The sequence below is a fragment of the Anoplolepis gracilipes genome, chromosome 13 (genome assembly GCF_047496725.1).
Source record: "Anoplolepis gracilipes chromosome 13, ASM4749672v1, whole genome shotgun sequence".
NCBI lineage: Eukaryota > Metazoa > Arthropoda > Insecta > Hymenoptera > Formicidae > Anoplolepis > Anoplolepis gracilipes.
In genome coordinates, this window is record NC_132982.1 from 1,269,584 (window position 1) to 1,284,925 (window position 15,342).

Sequence of the window (15,342 nt, forward strand, 5' to 3'; positions counted from 1 at the left end):
ATCTATTGACTTACAAATGTAGTCAAGATCATCTAGAATTTTTTGTGTGCTATTAGAAGTTGCGGTAGTTGGTGTCCAAATCCGACCTCTAGACAATTTATGTCAGCTTACAAAAGACTTTTAATTCATCATCAAGTTCAGGTTGTTAATGGAAATGTAGAAGCAATGGATTCTACAAGTATTTTAATTACATCGGTAATTTCTACGCGTAAAAAAATTGATCTTTATGATCCAACGGTTTATGAAAAAATGGCTAATATTAGAGTATTAAAAAAATATGATTTAGGAAATGATAATGAAGGAAATGAAGCAGAGGAACATTTTTTAAAAGAATTTGACAACTTCATGACTTTTCCTCAGCTGTCTACTTTTTCAAGAGCATGTGTAGGTGTATAAACTAAGGGAATCGATAGAGTAAAGAACCAATGGATAGACAACTGACAATATATTTGACTATTGAAATTAATGTATATTATAAACTCAGATATTATGACAAAGTTTAGTACAGTAGCTTCATAACAATACGTCGAATGAACATATTTACTATAACTAAATTCTTTTGCAGTAATTCAAAATAAATTTTATTATGGAAATGAAATTCATAACATAAATTAATAGTGAAAATAAAAAGAGAATCGAAAATTCTCTTAACATAAATTAATAATGAAAATAAAAAGAAAATCAAGAATTCTCCTCGAACAACTCACTCTTATTTCGCAGATAATCACATTAACTTTAAATCGTTATTTTATCGATAATAAACATACCTTTGACAATCCGTAAAATAAAGAAATAAACTAGGTTTTATATCAAATAATCAACAACCACTATCCTTGCTGCACGAATACAATGGAACCTTATAAGTAGCCCAGAATTGTTCTCATGTCTCGAATGATGCGTTGTTCTCTTTCTTTGTCTCCGTGTCTTTTCCTAAAAATGATAAAGAATCGGGCTGGTACCTTCGTACCCCCTGCACTGACAATGATAAAGAATCGGGCCGGTACCTTCGTACCCCCTGCACTCACAGATGTAAGGCTAGTCCTCAGGCTAACGCTCTACAGCATTCCTTGGACACAGGTTCGGCCGTTTACGCCTTTAGAACCTTCTCGAAAAGAATCTGTTATGGCCGACGATGGCCTGCGTATGATTGTGCGCACAATCCTTTCACATGTAATTTCACCTGTGTCACGCTCAAACGTCTTACGTGACGGTGATGCACAAGATTCCTCCAGAATGAATCCTCGTTCCGAGAGATACACGCAAATCGAACTTTGCCTCCTTCGTTCTTTCTGTGCTAAAACAATTCGTATTAGACTTTTCGCTTCGATATAACCGTTACTCGCAAAGGCCAGCGGAACTGTGTTTTCGAGCACACACATGCCCCGTCTTCCCGTTGTTAACGTCATCTACTCAACCTACAGGAGGCTCAGGCAAACTTTATCTGTCCAACGGCTATTCGTGTTTGACTATGCTCTATCTTGCGCGTCAATTTCGAACAGTTACATTGCTGATTGGGTTGTGAGAAAGTTAATTAATAAAGAAAAACCTATTGTCTGATATGAAACATGCAGACATGCTCTATTTCAGAATGTTCAATATTTGGCACAATTTGAACAAAACGGTCTTATAGAGGCCGAAACTAATGGAGGTTTATTATTTCCTAGTGAATCTGTTATTCGAATTTGTGAAACAACGGAAAAGTTATTAAAGAATTCTCTAATTAAACTTAACAATATGGTTTCTGTCGAATCCAATTTTCCGGTTCTTCTTTGTTCAAAGGTTTTACACAAACTTCTACAACCGCAATGTATATTATTTCCACAATTATACGATCATATGTTTGATGATGCAGCTAACGATACAAATCATATTTATTTTCTTTCAAAGCAAGTATGCAAAACATATTTAGATTTAAGACTGTATGCTGCAACAAAGATAGCATCTGAAACTGCTGTTGGGACGAAAGTTCGTCATTATTTAACTCGACGCATAATCTGGGAACGTCAGTGACAGCTATTTAGTTTGTAGTATCAAGTAGTCTCCTTTTTTATACTTGGCTGTGTATTTTGGCTTAGTGTTTTACTAGTCAAAATGAATGTTTTTTAAAACATTCTAAGCATGATATGGTTTGGCATGAAGAAATGAGTGAGGATAATGAATGGGAATAGGAAGAATTAAAATTAATTAAAAACCTGCTGTGATTATATTTATTACATATAAGTTTTTATTTTTTGTGTTTTTTATATTGTTAATGTAACATTCCAGTTAATGTAGCATTATGCGATTATATTGTTAATGTAACATTTCAGAATTTATTATAACTTATTATAATTACCGATTACTTTTTCGTTTGATGTAAAATTTTATTTATGTTTCTTCTAAATTAACTACATACATTATAACTTGTCATAATTATTGTTCTTTGCATGATCTAAAAGTTTTATGTGGATTTCTTTTAAAATGACTAATAAATAAATATTACTTTTAAAATTTAATTGTAAAATTCTTCATTACTAATAAAATCATTAATTTTATTTGTATAATGATTCTTAACATTTTTGTCTCTGCAGATATTGCAAAACAACGTTGATATTATTAAAATATTAATGGAAAACAAAGATTGATTAATAAAGTTATATTAATTTAGCAGTAGATAAATTAATATATAAGTAAGTATTAATTATATATATTAGTAACTATTGATAATTTTATATTCAAAATATTTTTAATAATAAATTTTGCTTTTTACATTATATTTAAAATCAGACTTTTGTGTCTTCAATTATTTTTTTCAATTTATAATGGTACTTATTTGGATAACTGGAATTTTATTATGCAGTTGTGTAGTTTGGTTTCGTTATACTAGGGAATTTCGTTATCGATCCCTTTCGGCATTTATTTGGACATCGCGTTCAATATGTTTAAATATTATTTGATAAGAACGGTTCTATTTATCGCACGATCTTTTTATGACTGATCGGACGATTATCGTTTCGTTTTCATGGGAGGGAAAAACGTGGAGCCGACAGGACGTAACAGTACGTTAAAAAAAATGTTTCCAACTGGCTGACATGATTCCAATTAATCGGCTCATCTGAAACAAAAAGACCAAAAAGATTCTTAATTAGTATAAGTGCGTCTATAGCAGGTAGCAGAATTATTTAAAAAAGTTGAAAATTAAAAAAATGGCGGCACTTTGAAATGTGACTACCGATTTTTTCGATTTTCTTTATTTTTCGAAAGCTGTAACAATTATAAAAAAAATTATTTTTACTTAATTTTGGTACGGGCGATAATGGCACATCTGCTGAAGATGTACGCACAGTTTAAAGAAAATCAGTCAAGTAGATCTTGAGATATCATGTCAATCATTTCAAAAAATACGGTTTTGAGAAAAACGCGTTTAAAGTTTTTCATACCGGTTCAATGAAAATAGTTACACTTACGACTAATCTGCCAGCCCAGGACCATAGAGGGGACTTTCTTCTAGCTCAAAGAAGCCCAGCTGATTTGTCTTCTCTACGAGCAATCCTAGCTCTCTTAGCAGCGTCTGTCGATCGGCACTCAGAACGATTTATTCGACTGTCGTCTCGCAAATTGACGTACATATGTGCGTGCCTTTTTTTTGTTTACGCAGGGGAAATCTCCAAGGAGATACCCAGTGCCCGCGGGAACGGAACACTGGATTATGTGGGTTTTAGGGGCGCTGAGATGGTGTTTGCGCCCCCGACTCACTAAAACCCTTGCGGTGGCCTGGTCCAGGCTTTTTCGGGACCCTCCGGGAACGAGCAATTGCATTACTTCCGGAGGGCCTCTTGCCTTTTTCTGCCCGTGGTGGAAACGTCCGGTTTGTGCATCCGGAAGTGACCCCATTCCTCTCCTATGTGTAACGGGGAAAGCAGGCCTTCTCATTGTTAATCGTGGAGCAGAGGCCCACACTCCCACGCCACCCCCTCGGGGGGAAGACGAGGGCTCGAGTCACTCGCTCGAGCCCCCATCTTTGTGCCCTTGCCCCAAGAATTTGGGAGGGCTGTTTCCATTAATGACGGCGGCGGAGTCTTCGACGGATTCTTCCGCTTCTTCTTTCCCCCACCGTCGTCCTGGTCATCGCTATCGCTGTCGCTGCCTAGCGCGGCAGCGGCAGCCTCTCTTTCTCTTTCGGCCATCTCTTTTTGCATCATTACTGACTTGCAGAAGGAGGTGATTGTCTGCTAATTTTCCTCGCTCTCGACCATCTTCAGAGTTACGGTCGAGAACGAGAGGTCTTCCCCAATAGTGTTTTGAAGGACACGACGCTCATTTGCCCACGCTGGACAATGTTCCAGCGTGTGCTGCGCCGTGTTCCTCTCTTCCGTGCAATGGTGGCATTGCGCGGTGCGTTCCCTTCCGATTTTTTCCAGGTATGCACCGAAAACATCCATGTCCGATAAATACCTGGTCAAGTGGAATGATAGCTTGCCGTGGGACCGCTCTGTCCATTCGTTAAGGACTGATCCCACGGCCCCGGCGACCCTATTCCCGGAATCAGTTGGAGGAATGGAGGTACGTATATATCCCCTCATTCCCCCATCATTTGTCGCCGGGCTTGGAGCCTCGTGACAACTGTATTCCCAGAATCAGTTGGGGGAATAGAGGTACATATATACTCCCCCCACTCCCCCATCATTTGTCGCCGGGTTTGGAGCCTTCATGACACCTCAGATCCTGGCGGTAATTGGTACTCCTGGAGCTCCTTTGTCCTCTCGTATGTACGAGCGTGTGCTCTAGTCAGGAGCTCCATAGGTGCGAAACTAGCCAGGATCGAGGCCGCAGCGTGCGACACCGTCCTATATTCGCGGGTGAGGCGGATGGCCATCCTGCGCTGTGCACGGCGCAGGATATCACGTATAAACTTTGTGGTCACCGCCTCGACCGCCCACATTGATGTCTCGTACAGGGCAACCAAGTTGACGGTGTGCGCGTATAAGCTGCGCATTTTGTCGTCCGGCCCTCCCAGATTGGGCATCAGGCGGCTAAGTGCCTCTGATACCCTGTCCACTTTGTCGGCCAGACGACTAAAGTGGTCACGGAAATTCCATCTCCCGTCCAGTTGCCAACCCAGGTACTTCAAACTTTCTCCCAACTGGACGAGAATGTCATCCACCTGAATATGGGCCCTAGGTGGTTCCTCTGGAGACCATCATGGAAAAAGATGGCCTCCGTTTTCTTGGGGGCCACTTTTAGGCCCATATCTCTAATTGAATGCACGACGCAAGCCACCCCTATATTTGCCGTTCTTACGACTTCCTCCCAGTCATTTTCCCCGGCTAGTAGCAGTGTGTCATCGGCATAACACACTGTTTAGCAGCCGGAGGGGAGGGCAATTCAGGACACGGTCGTATGCGATGTCCATCAGAGGGGTCCTACGACTGACCCCTGAGGGACACCGCAATACATATCCCGTTGGCAGAGAGTACCGCTTTTCGCGGTAGTCTAGGCCTCTACTCTTAAAGTAGGACCCGATCACCTCCACGAAATATTGGAGAATACCGGGTGTTCTAGGACGCTCCTCACCTTTTCCCAGGGCAAGGTGTTGAATGCATTGGTAATGTTCAACGACACAGCTACAACCACCCTGCCCTGTTCCGTGTCGGACTCCACGAGGGCTCTGACATGCTTAATCGCGTCAGTGCTAGAACGCCCCTTACGGAACTGGTCCTCATGCAGGTTCGGTCCAACTCCCTTAAGATGCTGGACGAGTCGGTTGGCTATAACTCTTTCGAGAAACTTCCCGATCTTTTCCAGCAAGTAGATGGGCATAGCGTATAGACGCCGACGGGGTGCCCGCAGGTTTGCCCTTCTTCGGGATGAGGAACAAATTGGCTCTCTCCCAGACTGAGGAGAAATAACTCTCCCGAAGGCATCTCGAGAAGATGTCCCTAACCATGTCCGATAGGTGGGCCAAGGCCATTACCCAGGCCTGGTCGGGGATCCCATCAAGACTCGGGGCCTTGTTTCCTCGATTCCCTTAGTCTCTTGATCGCACCTTGACCGGCCATTTCATCGCTGGAAACCTCAAGGTTTTCGTCTCACTCCATTCTCCCCCGATCGCCCAAATGGAGATGATCCCCGGTCTTCGAAAAGAAGGTGGAGAGGGTTCTCTAGAAGAGAACTTCTAGAGAACTTCAAGGTCGAGCGACTCCGTCATGGGACGTCCAGTGCCTTATTTTATTAAGCACTATTTTATAAGGACGTCCCCAAGGATCTGAGTCGAGGGAGAGCAACTGCTCCTCCTACGCTTTGGCCTTGGCCCTTTTGATGGCTGCACTGAGGGAGTTTCTTGCCTCTCTGTACTCCCCCAGTGCTTCCTCCGCAGCGTCGGACAGACCGCGCCTCCTCAGTCTGGTAAGGCGGCGTCTGGCTCGGACCGAGGTTGCACGTAGCTCCGCAATTTCCTCGGTCCACCAGTACGCCGCCCTGCGCGGCCTGGGTTTGGCCCGGGGCATAGCTAGATCACACGCTCTGGTCATGAGATCCACGAGCCATTTCACCCGGCCCTCGGTGTTTTCCGGAAGTTGAGCACCGGGTCAGGTCTCCGACATCACTGCAGCCATCAGCCTGTTGGAATCTAATTTTTTCAGGGCCCATCTCTTGGGTGGGTTCCCCCCCTCGTCACCGGGGCGGCGGTTAAGCACCCCGCGGCGGGTAATGTCTATCCTTATTTGGATATATAAGTTATCCGAGAAGGTCTCTTCGTGACATCACCCGCCAGTTGGCTATTCTGTCAGCCGCAGAAGAAGACGCCCATGTTAGGTCAATAATAGACTCCTCTTGCGGTCTGACCAGGGTGCTGCTCGATCCTTGGTTGATTAACAACAGGCCGATTAACACCGCCGCCCTATTCTCCATGACCCTGCCCTTCTGATCCGTGTGCCGGGAACTCCATAGCGTATTCTTGGCGTTGAAGTTCGTGGCCACTACAATAGGCTCGGGGAGTCTCCTTTGGATGGTTAAGGCGATCTCGTCCAGAATATCCCCAAACCGGACAGGGCTTTTTATACTCTGCACTGTGCTCCACAGGCAGTGCAGAGGAAACTACGCCTGCGATGGCAATGGCGACAGTCCTCCATCCAGTGATGGTACTGAAGCGTGGGGAGATTACCATGGATTTTGAAGCTGAGGCAGACAACAACTGCCAATCAGTTGGGTTGAAAAGACCCCCTACAGTGGAACCTGGCCCGTGCCTCATGGCTCCACCAGGCCTTACGGATCCAAATATAGATCTCACTCAAAACTGTGACCCTGCATCCGTGATTTCCACGTCCGAATTCAACCTAGGGAAAAGACCCAGAGGAAGTCAGATGAAAAAGCCCAAGAAAAGAAGAAAGGTCGCGGGAGCCGGAGAGACATCAAATTTTTCAGCCTCTCCATCTGGAGAAGAATCCAGCGGCCGGTCCTATCGGACAAGGAGCCGCAGCGATTCTCAGAGTAGCAGCAAAAAAAAGACTGTTGCAGCGCAACTCAGGGAGGTCCCAAGAAATCTGGAAGATCTAAGGAGCCTTGATGCGTAGCGGTTATGTGAGATGTCCTTAGAATGGATAGAAGACATTGGACATATACGCGAGGGAAGTAAGAATCTCCAAGGCGGGATGATCGGCAAACTCAAAAAGAGGGAGGAGGTATTAAAAGGAGCTCTTAAGGTCTTCTTTGAGCGTGCAGAAGATACAGGAGATCCCGCGTATCACAGAAGGCAGAATGAAGAACTGCGCGCAGAGCTAGAACTCAACAAGAGAGAAACAATCAAGTTGAAGAGAATGGTTGAAGATCTTCAGCATGTTGTGAAAAAGCTCAAGGCTGAAATCCAAGACAAATAATAGGATTGATAGAGGATCCTCCCCGATAGATGTAGAAGACAGATGCCCATCTTATGTGCCATTTGTAAACCAAGAAGAAAAGGGATCCAGGTCGAGTGCTATAATCACTCAAGATGAAGTGGTTATGAGACCTCCATTTAAAGGAATATCCTCTCCTATTGTGGATCCTGATAAACTCACTGAGAAACAAATTTCGAATCTAATCATGGAATTAGCCAAAACAAGAAACGAAATGAAACAACAAAAAATGGCGAATACGACTCCTTTAAACCTGGACTGGGAGCCTCTCCCGCAAAGGAAAAACTTGGACAAGTCCAACATCCTTGTCAAGAGCAATATACAGGTGATTTCATCCAGAAAAGATCGGTTCAGCACTTCAGGAAAACCTTGGAGTGAGTGAAGCCCAAAGTAATGAGTGGACTACAATGAATAAAAGAGGCAAAAAAGCCAAAACAACGAAGCCGGAAGCTATGGCTGACAAGAAAAAGGAAGTTACTTTGGAACGGAAAAACAGAACTAACCCGGCAAAACCGACGGACAAAGACAACCCCAAGGTCATCAAAAAACGGTGGCCTTCCAAAACTGCGGCTGTGGCCGCAAAGGGAAACACGGAGGATTTCTCCTATACGGACGCCCTAAGAAATGCCAGAAAGGAGATATCCTTATCTGAACTGGGCATCTCCAATTCACGCATCAGGAATTTAGCAAACGGAGGGCTGATTATTGAGATTACAGGTCAGGACGGAGAATCCAAGGCCAAAACCCTCAAAGAAAAGCTGTCGAAAGTCCTGGGTGACAAAGTAACAGTCATGAGGCCCGTGATCAGGGCGGACTTGAGAGTTATCGGCTTTGACACCTCAGTTACGGTGGAAGAACTATAGCAAGTAATTGCGGATCTTGGCAAATGTCCCATAGATGACATCAAGGTTGGAGCAATTAGGCCATTATCGAATGACCTACGAATGGTTTGGATTCAAACACCTCTCGCGGCGACCATAAAAGGGAAGATCAGAGTTGGTTGGACTATTGTCAAAATTGAACTGCTTAAGGCACGTCCAACTCAATGCTTCCGATGCTGGGAGACAGGACACATAAGACCAAATTGTCCCTCTGAAGTCGATAGGAGCCAAGCATGGTATAGATGTGGAGTAAATGGACACAGAGCAGTCAATTGTACAGCGGAAATGTCCTACTTTCTTTGCATAGAGTAAGGGAAGGAGGATAAGCATAGAGTGGGCTGTCAATTGCAAAGCAACACCTATGAAGAGCAAGGAGGTAACCTCGGCTAGGAGGATCGAGACCATGGACCCCACCTAATGGTCAAAGTCATCCAGTGTAACCTCAACAGATACTATGCAGCGATAGATCTCCTGGATCAATTCACTGCAGAAAATAGAATAGGGATATGTGCCATCTCAGAACCCAGCCGAACCTGTGAGAACATAAACTCGCACTATAATCAGGATGGTTTTGCAGTAATAATCTGGAATCCTAGAAACTGCTTAAATGCAGTGCAATTAGTTGTGAGAGACTCCAGGGCTGTCATAGCTAAATTCGGTAGAACGCACATAATATCGTCGTGCTATATCTCCCCTAACGTAAACAAGGAGGCTTTTGTCGACCTCTTGGATGAGCTTGATCAAATGATCAGAAAGGCTCAGGCCCAAATAATTATCTGTGGCGACTTTAATTCGAAGTCACGTTTGGGAGTCTCCTATAACAGACTGGAGAGGTCGTAAGCTAGAGACCTGGGTCGCGGAACATGACCTGCGGATATTGAATGACGGATCATCGCCTACTTGCATCCACGCCCAAGGATTCTCGATAATTGACCTCATGTGGTGCACGACCGATGAAATTAACCTAATCGACAAATGGAAGATAGAGGAGGAGACGGAAACTCTTTCTAATCATGTATATATCTCCTTTAACATCGATGAGAAAAAGTCGGAAAAAAGAAAAGCCATCTTCGACAAATCCCCTAGGTGGAACTTCAAAAAACTAAACTCTGATATATTTCAAGCTTCGCTTATTTGGTACGAAGCCTCGTGGAAAGATGAAATCCTGACGACAGCCGAGGCTCAGGAGCGATGGGTAGTCGCCGCATTAGAATCAGCAGTGATGCAGGCGCTCATAGGATTAGAGCCCTATCGAAGAAAAATGCTACATATTGGTGGAATAGAGACATCGCTCTTCTGAGAACTGCTCCAACCAAAGACAGAAGAACCTGGAAGAGACTTCTTTCAAGAAAGAACAACGCAAATCTCGAGCAAATTAAGATTGTTGAGGACAAATACAGGAGTAGTAAAAAAGAATTCAGATATGAAATCAATAAAGCCAAACCCTTAAACTAGATGGGAATTTTTGTAAAGAGCGAGAAAGTGAAGTTAACGAAGACGTAAATAACCGGTTGATAGACGAGTAGTCAAGACACCTAAATAGATCTAGTGCAGCGGGACATCGAACAATAGCTGCAATTGTCCCTATGATGAAGGAATGGATAGACCACATACACGGTAACATATGACACAATTGATGACTGGCCATGGCTGCTTTAGTACCTACTTACATAGAATTGGCAAAGCGCCAAACACAAACTGCTGGCACTGTGATTCCGTCTGCGATTCCCAGGAACACACACTGGCGGAATGTGGCGCTTGGATCTTTGAGAGAGATACCCTGAGGGAGAAAATAGGAACACAGATTACTCTGGAGAACATTGTGAAGGCAATACTTGTTTCGAAAGAAAATTGGCGAGCCTTTGAGGAGTTCTGCCAATTGGTATTGCGCGCGAAAGAAGACTTTGAGAGAGAAAGGGAAAGGGAAGCTGCCTCCTCGCTGACAGATTCCATAGCCTAAATCCAGCAATGATCAACCTAAAATAGATTGAAACGGAGAGGACCTGACTCAGACTAGAACCACAGACCAGGACGCCAACCAAAGGTTACACAATGTAACACCATAGAAGAAACCCGATCAACAAAAGAGACGCATCATGCGGCAACCCAATTTGTTCCTGCAGAAGTAATGTGCATACGATCCCTGCGGAACAAACAGGGAGAGACGTGATCCCAAGATGGGGGTTTTTTTAGCGGATATTTCCTACAGGATAGTGGGACGAGTCCCGCATAATCACCATGTAATCGGACGGTGGTATGCGCAAATGCATTTTCCCCCCATTTAGACAAAAAAAAGGGGGGGCTTCTTATACTGGGGGGGATGTAACAGGCCACCACTCAGACTGGACCCCATTCCACCACGACGTGGTGTCTTCCCGTCCCGATTTTGTGACGGGGGGGGGAGCCAACCTCCTCTCTCCATGTAATAGTGACAGTTAATGTGTGAGCCGTTCCCACGAGTGGGAAAGGCCCGTGCTACCTCGCCCTTTCAGGCATACGCCACATTTTTACATCCACTGTCTATCGGAACCGCCCCGAGACGGGCGGTGAAAAAATCCAGTAGCACCTGCTGGTTCGTGTGTGCAGGATGGACAGTTTGGCCACGACGAATAAGCCCATCCTTCCTTCCTTAGGGTGACATAGACTCCGCCGGCTGGCATTCGCCACTATCCGACTCCTTCACCCCGCTATCTTATCCGTCGTGCCCACGGAGACCACGGGGAGGCCTGTCCATTTGCATCCCGACCTGGATGAACGCTTCTGACCCTGTCGGGCGAAGGGAATGGTGGGATAGGTGGGCGTATTAAGGTAAATGGAGTCCTACCTAATTTTATCTAACGCGACGCGAACGCTGCTCGAGAGCGTGGTTGTCCCGAGAAGATTACGGGGTCACACCCCCATACCCGAAGGCTCCGACCTCTTCGGTTGAACAACGCGTCTACCTAATATATACTCTACGTTTCGTATCCCTTCAGCCAGAGGGATTCTCGGCAAAAATCGGTGAATACGGAAAGGGCCTCTGGGTTTGACACGAAGAAGCGTGCTACATCCGGCCACTGCCATTCACCTTCCGGTACGAAGCTTCACAGTATCTCTCTCTGCGCGTCAAAGAGGGGACATTCCAGCAAGAAGTGCTGGACTGAATCAATTCCACCTCCGCAAATGCACACGTCACTTTCCACGAGACCTAACGACGCGAGTCTTTCCCTAAAGTCTCCGTGTCCAGTGAGAACCTGTGTGCTCCAATGATTTATTTCTAGCGAACGCGCAGCTATTCTATCTCGCACGTCCCTAAAGAAGGCGAACGTGGTACGACCCTTGTTTGAAGAGTTCCATCGGGTCTGCCACATATTTATCGCCTCGTTTTTAATCCCTACAATCGCGGTTTTTCTTTCGGTTCCGGCGGGGATCTCAATATTACCGATCTTGGCGTCTTTTCCCGACCTAACGTTATAACGCGCGGCACCTTCGCGAAGAACTATATCTACAGAAGTCGCTCCGACGACGACGCAAAGCGACTCCCACGAGGCCGTGCGGTATGCGCCAGTCATTGAAATTAAGACTCGACGCTGCAAGGCTCTCAGAATTCTAATATCTCTCTCCGTATACAGGTCGGCCCACCCCGCAGCGGCATAAGCCACTGTCGGTGCGAACACGCCCCGGTAGATTGTGGAGAGTGTCCTAAAACGCAGGCCCCAATGGGCTCTCGGTACTCTACCTAACTTCTCGAACAGCGGCCCGACTTTGCTGTTTAAGTATTCGCAGTGCGATCTAACCTTTAAATTCCTATCCAGGTAGACGCCAAGATACCTAACCGTTCGCTTAAACCCTATTTTTGTTTCTCCGATTTTAATAATTGGCGGTCTATTCTCAAAGTCGACGGTTTTCTTATTTGTTTTTCGCTTCCTATCCGGTCGTGCTCCTCCCCGTCTACCTATCGGGTTTCTCGCGATCGCGTCGGATTTCAGAATGATGGCTTCAGTTTTACGCTCGGAAATCTGAAGTTTCGCGGACCTACACCATTCTGTTATTATGTTAACTACACGTTGGCCTTCTGTCTCAAGTTCTCTTCGCGAGTTTCCGTTTATGACGACCACGAGGTCGTCCGCGTACGCGGCGAATCTATCTGGAATCACGTCTTCCAATAATCTCAATAGGCCATCAAACATGAGGTTCCAGCAGGCCGGGCCCAAAACGGAACCCTGAGGGCACCCCCTCTCAGCCCGCTTGGACACTTCCGCGGAGCTAAGAGAAATTTTTACACTTCGATCGCTGAAGTAACTCCGGAGTACTTCGAAGATATTACGCGGACAATCTCGTTTCTTAAGACTATCTAACACAAGGGGCCACCAGACATTGTCAAAAGCCCCGGAAATGTCGAAGAGAAGCGCAATGGCGTACCTCCTTTCGGAGGCAGAGACCATCCGTCGCAACTCCACGACAGCTTCCTCCGTCGACCTTCCGGGCATGAACCCGAATTGTCGATCGGAGACCTTCCCCGGTGCCAGTGACGTGTCTAGCAGACGAGCTTTTATAAGCTTCTCGAAAAGTTTTCCTACTACGGAGAGGAGACAAATGGGTCTGTAGGATTTCGGGTCTCTCTCGTCCTTGTCTTCGCCTTTCAGCAGGATTCGGAGTGAACCCTCCTTCCAGACAGAAGGAAAGACGCCCCACTGGAGACACCCGTTGAAAAGCCTAACTAACTGACCGGGGATTATTTTACAGGCCGCCTTGAGTACGGCGACCTCGACTAGATCTAATCCCGGAGCTTTATTGTTTTTAAAAGTTTTCATCGCGCGAGCCATTTCCGCCTCCGTGAAGAAAGAGGCGTCGGCTGTATCGGAAGCGACCCTGCATGCGTTTCTAATTTCACGCTGTTCGAGCGTGTCTTCTATCTCCCGGTCATCTGGGATGTGCACATCCAGGAGGTAACTAGCGGTCTCCCCTAGTGACTTTGTGGAATATTCACCACACCGGAGTGTGCTAAGCACCCTCTCAACTTGGAGTTTGCTCGCCTGTTGCTTGTAAACGAAGCCCCAGGGCTCCCGGTTGCCGTGCGATGTGACGAACTTCCGCCAGCTTGCGAGTTTCGCCCGTTTCACCCCCCTACAGTACTGCCTTTGCGAAGAACGATACTCCAGCAGTACCCGAAGGTAAGTAGGGTCCTCTCGCCCTCCCTGAAGGGCACGACGCAACCTATATACCTGTTTCTTAATTATAGTTAATTTTTTAGTCCACCACGGGTTGGACTTCCTAAATTTGCGCTTCCTAGGCATTGACGCGACACAGGTCTCTGTGAGCACCACTGTGAGCGTTTCTGCCATTTTCTCTACTTCTATTGTGGAGCATAGATCGATAGCCTCCAGTTGCGATCTTGAAAGATCTGTCAGGGTGACAGAGAACCGTTCCCAGTCGGCCCGACTTGTGTCGAACCTCGTGTTCCCAGCGCCCCGATCGGCACCTGACTCTTTTGGCAATCTCAATCTTATGTCCACAGCCCTGTGGTCACTGGTGGTCCAGTCACACCTTACCTTCTAGTCACAGATGAATTTGTTCATGGAGGGCGACGTCAGGGTTACGTCGATGAATGACGAACCCCTTGTCGTCCAAAAGGTGGGCGGCTGTCCAGCAACGTTGACCACCGACATGCCAAATGCCCTGATGAGGTCCTCGAATCTGGCACCTCTATCGTCTGTCTCTTGGGGACCCTAGAGTGACGATCGAGCATTGGCGTCTACACCTATAATAAGTCTCTCCCCCCTCAGTGAACGAAGCACCGTTTCGAGGTGGCTGAGGTGCTTCTCAATCTCGTCGCTGTACTGGAAGTAGCACGAGACAACGTAGAAGGAGAAGCTGGGGGCCCGCACTTCCACGCAGACACAATGCGTAGTGCTAAGCTGCGAGACGAAAACCGTATCGAAATTGGGATTGCAGATTACCACTGCTGCCCACGGACGTTGTGAGCGCACTGCGGCAATCCTCATCCCTAATCCTACGATCTTGTATCCCGAACCCTGCTTCCCGACGTGTGGTTCCTGCAATAATAAAACGTCAAGTCGCTTTTCGATTACAAGTTGACGTATCTCACCCGTTACTACAGCCGAACGTCGCATATTCAGCTGCAGCATCCTAACACCCGTGGACGCACTACCTAAGCTAGAGCTTATCCTACCTAATTCCTGTGGCGCCGGGCCACTCGCTGTGTGGGGTGGGGTTGGGTCCGCGAAACTAACCGTTTTTCGCACCGTTGTCGCAATGTTCGCGGATCTAAGCGCGGGTCTAATCGCGGGCCTAATCGCGGGCTTTTCTATCTCGCGCGCTATTTGTTTGACGCCGGTCTCCGACTCTCGCGCTAAATTGACCGACGCCGACCTAATCGTAGTAATGCAACATCGCTCTAATACGACGTACGCGGCTCTAATCCCGGTTGCTTCGCGATTCTCTAACGCGGTTCTAGCGTCAGGAAGGCCGCAATCTCGGGGCTGTGCGCCATCGCGTATTGTGTCACGGGCCCGCCCGCGCACAGCTCGGTGAGGCGCTCTCGAGGAGGCGGAGGCCGCCACCGAGCACGCGGTCGAGCAGACCCGCGA

General features: G+C 46.5%; 3 protein-coding genes across 3 annotated transcripts; 1 reads left to right on the forward strand and 2 right to left on the reverse strand.

Moving 5' to 3' along the window:
- Positions 1 to 4,211: 4,211 nt before the first annotated feature.
- On the reverse strand, positions 4,212 to 4,562 carry LOC140672749 (uncharacterized). Its single transcript, XM_072905131.1, has one exon. It carries the CDS (start codon positions 4,560 to 4,562, stop codon positions 4,212 to 4,214), a length of 351 nt encoding a protein of 116 aa, XP_072761232.1.
- A 125-nt stretch (positions 4,563 to 4,687) lies between these two features.
- Positions 4,688 to 5,799, reverse strand: LOC140672750 (uncharacterized). The gene is made up of 2 exons (XM_072905132.1): positions 5,554 to 5,799; positions 4,688 to 5,122 (listed from the first exon to the last, which is right to left on the reverse strand). Exons 1-2 carry the CDS (start codon positions 5,797 to 5,799, stop codon positions 4,688 to 4,690), a joined length of 681 nt encoding a protein of 226 aa, XP_072761233.1.
- A 4,577-nt stretch (positions 5,800 to 10,376) lies between these two features.
- On the forward strand, positions 10,377 to 10,712 carry LOC140672751 (uncharacterized). Its single transcript, XM_072905133.1, has one exon. The coding sequence runs from the start codon at positions 10,377 to 10,379 to the stop codon at positions 10,710 to 10,712; it is 336 nt and encodes a 111-aa protein (XP_072761234.1).
- The last annotated feature ends 4,630 nt before the right edge of the window (positions 10,713 to 15,342 follow it).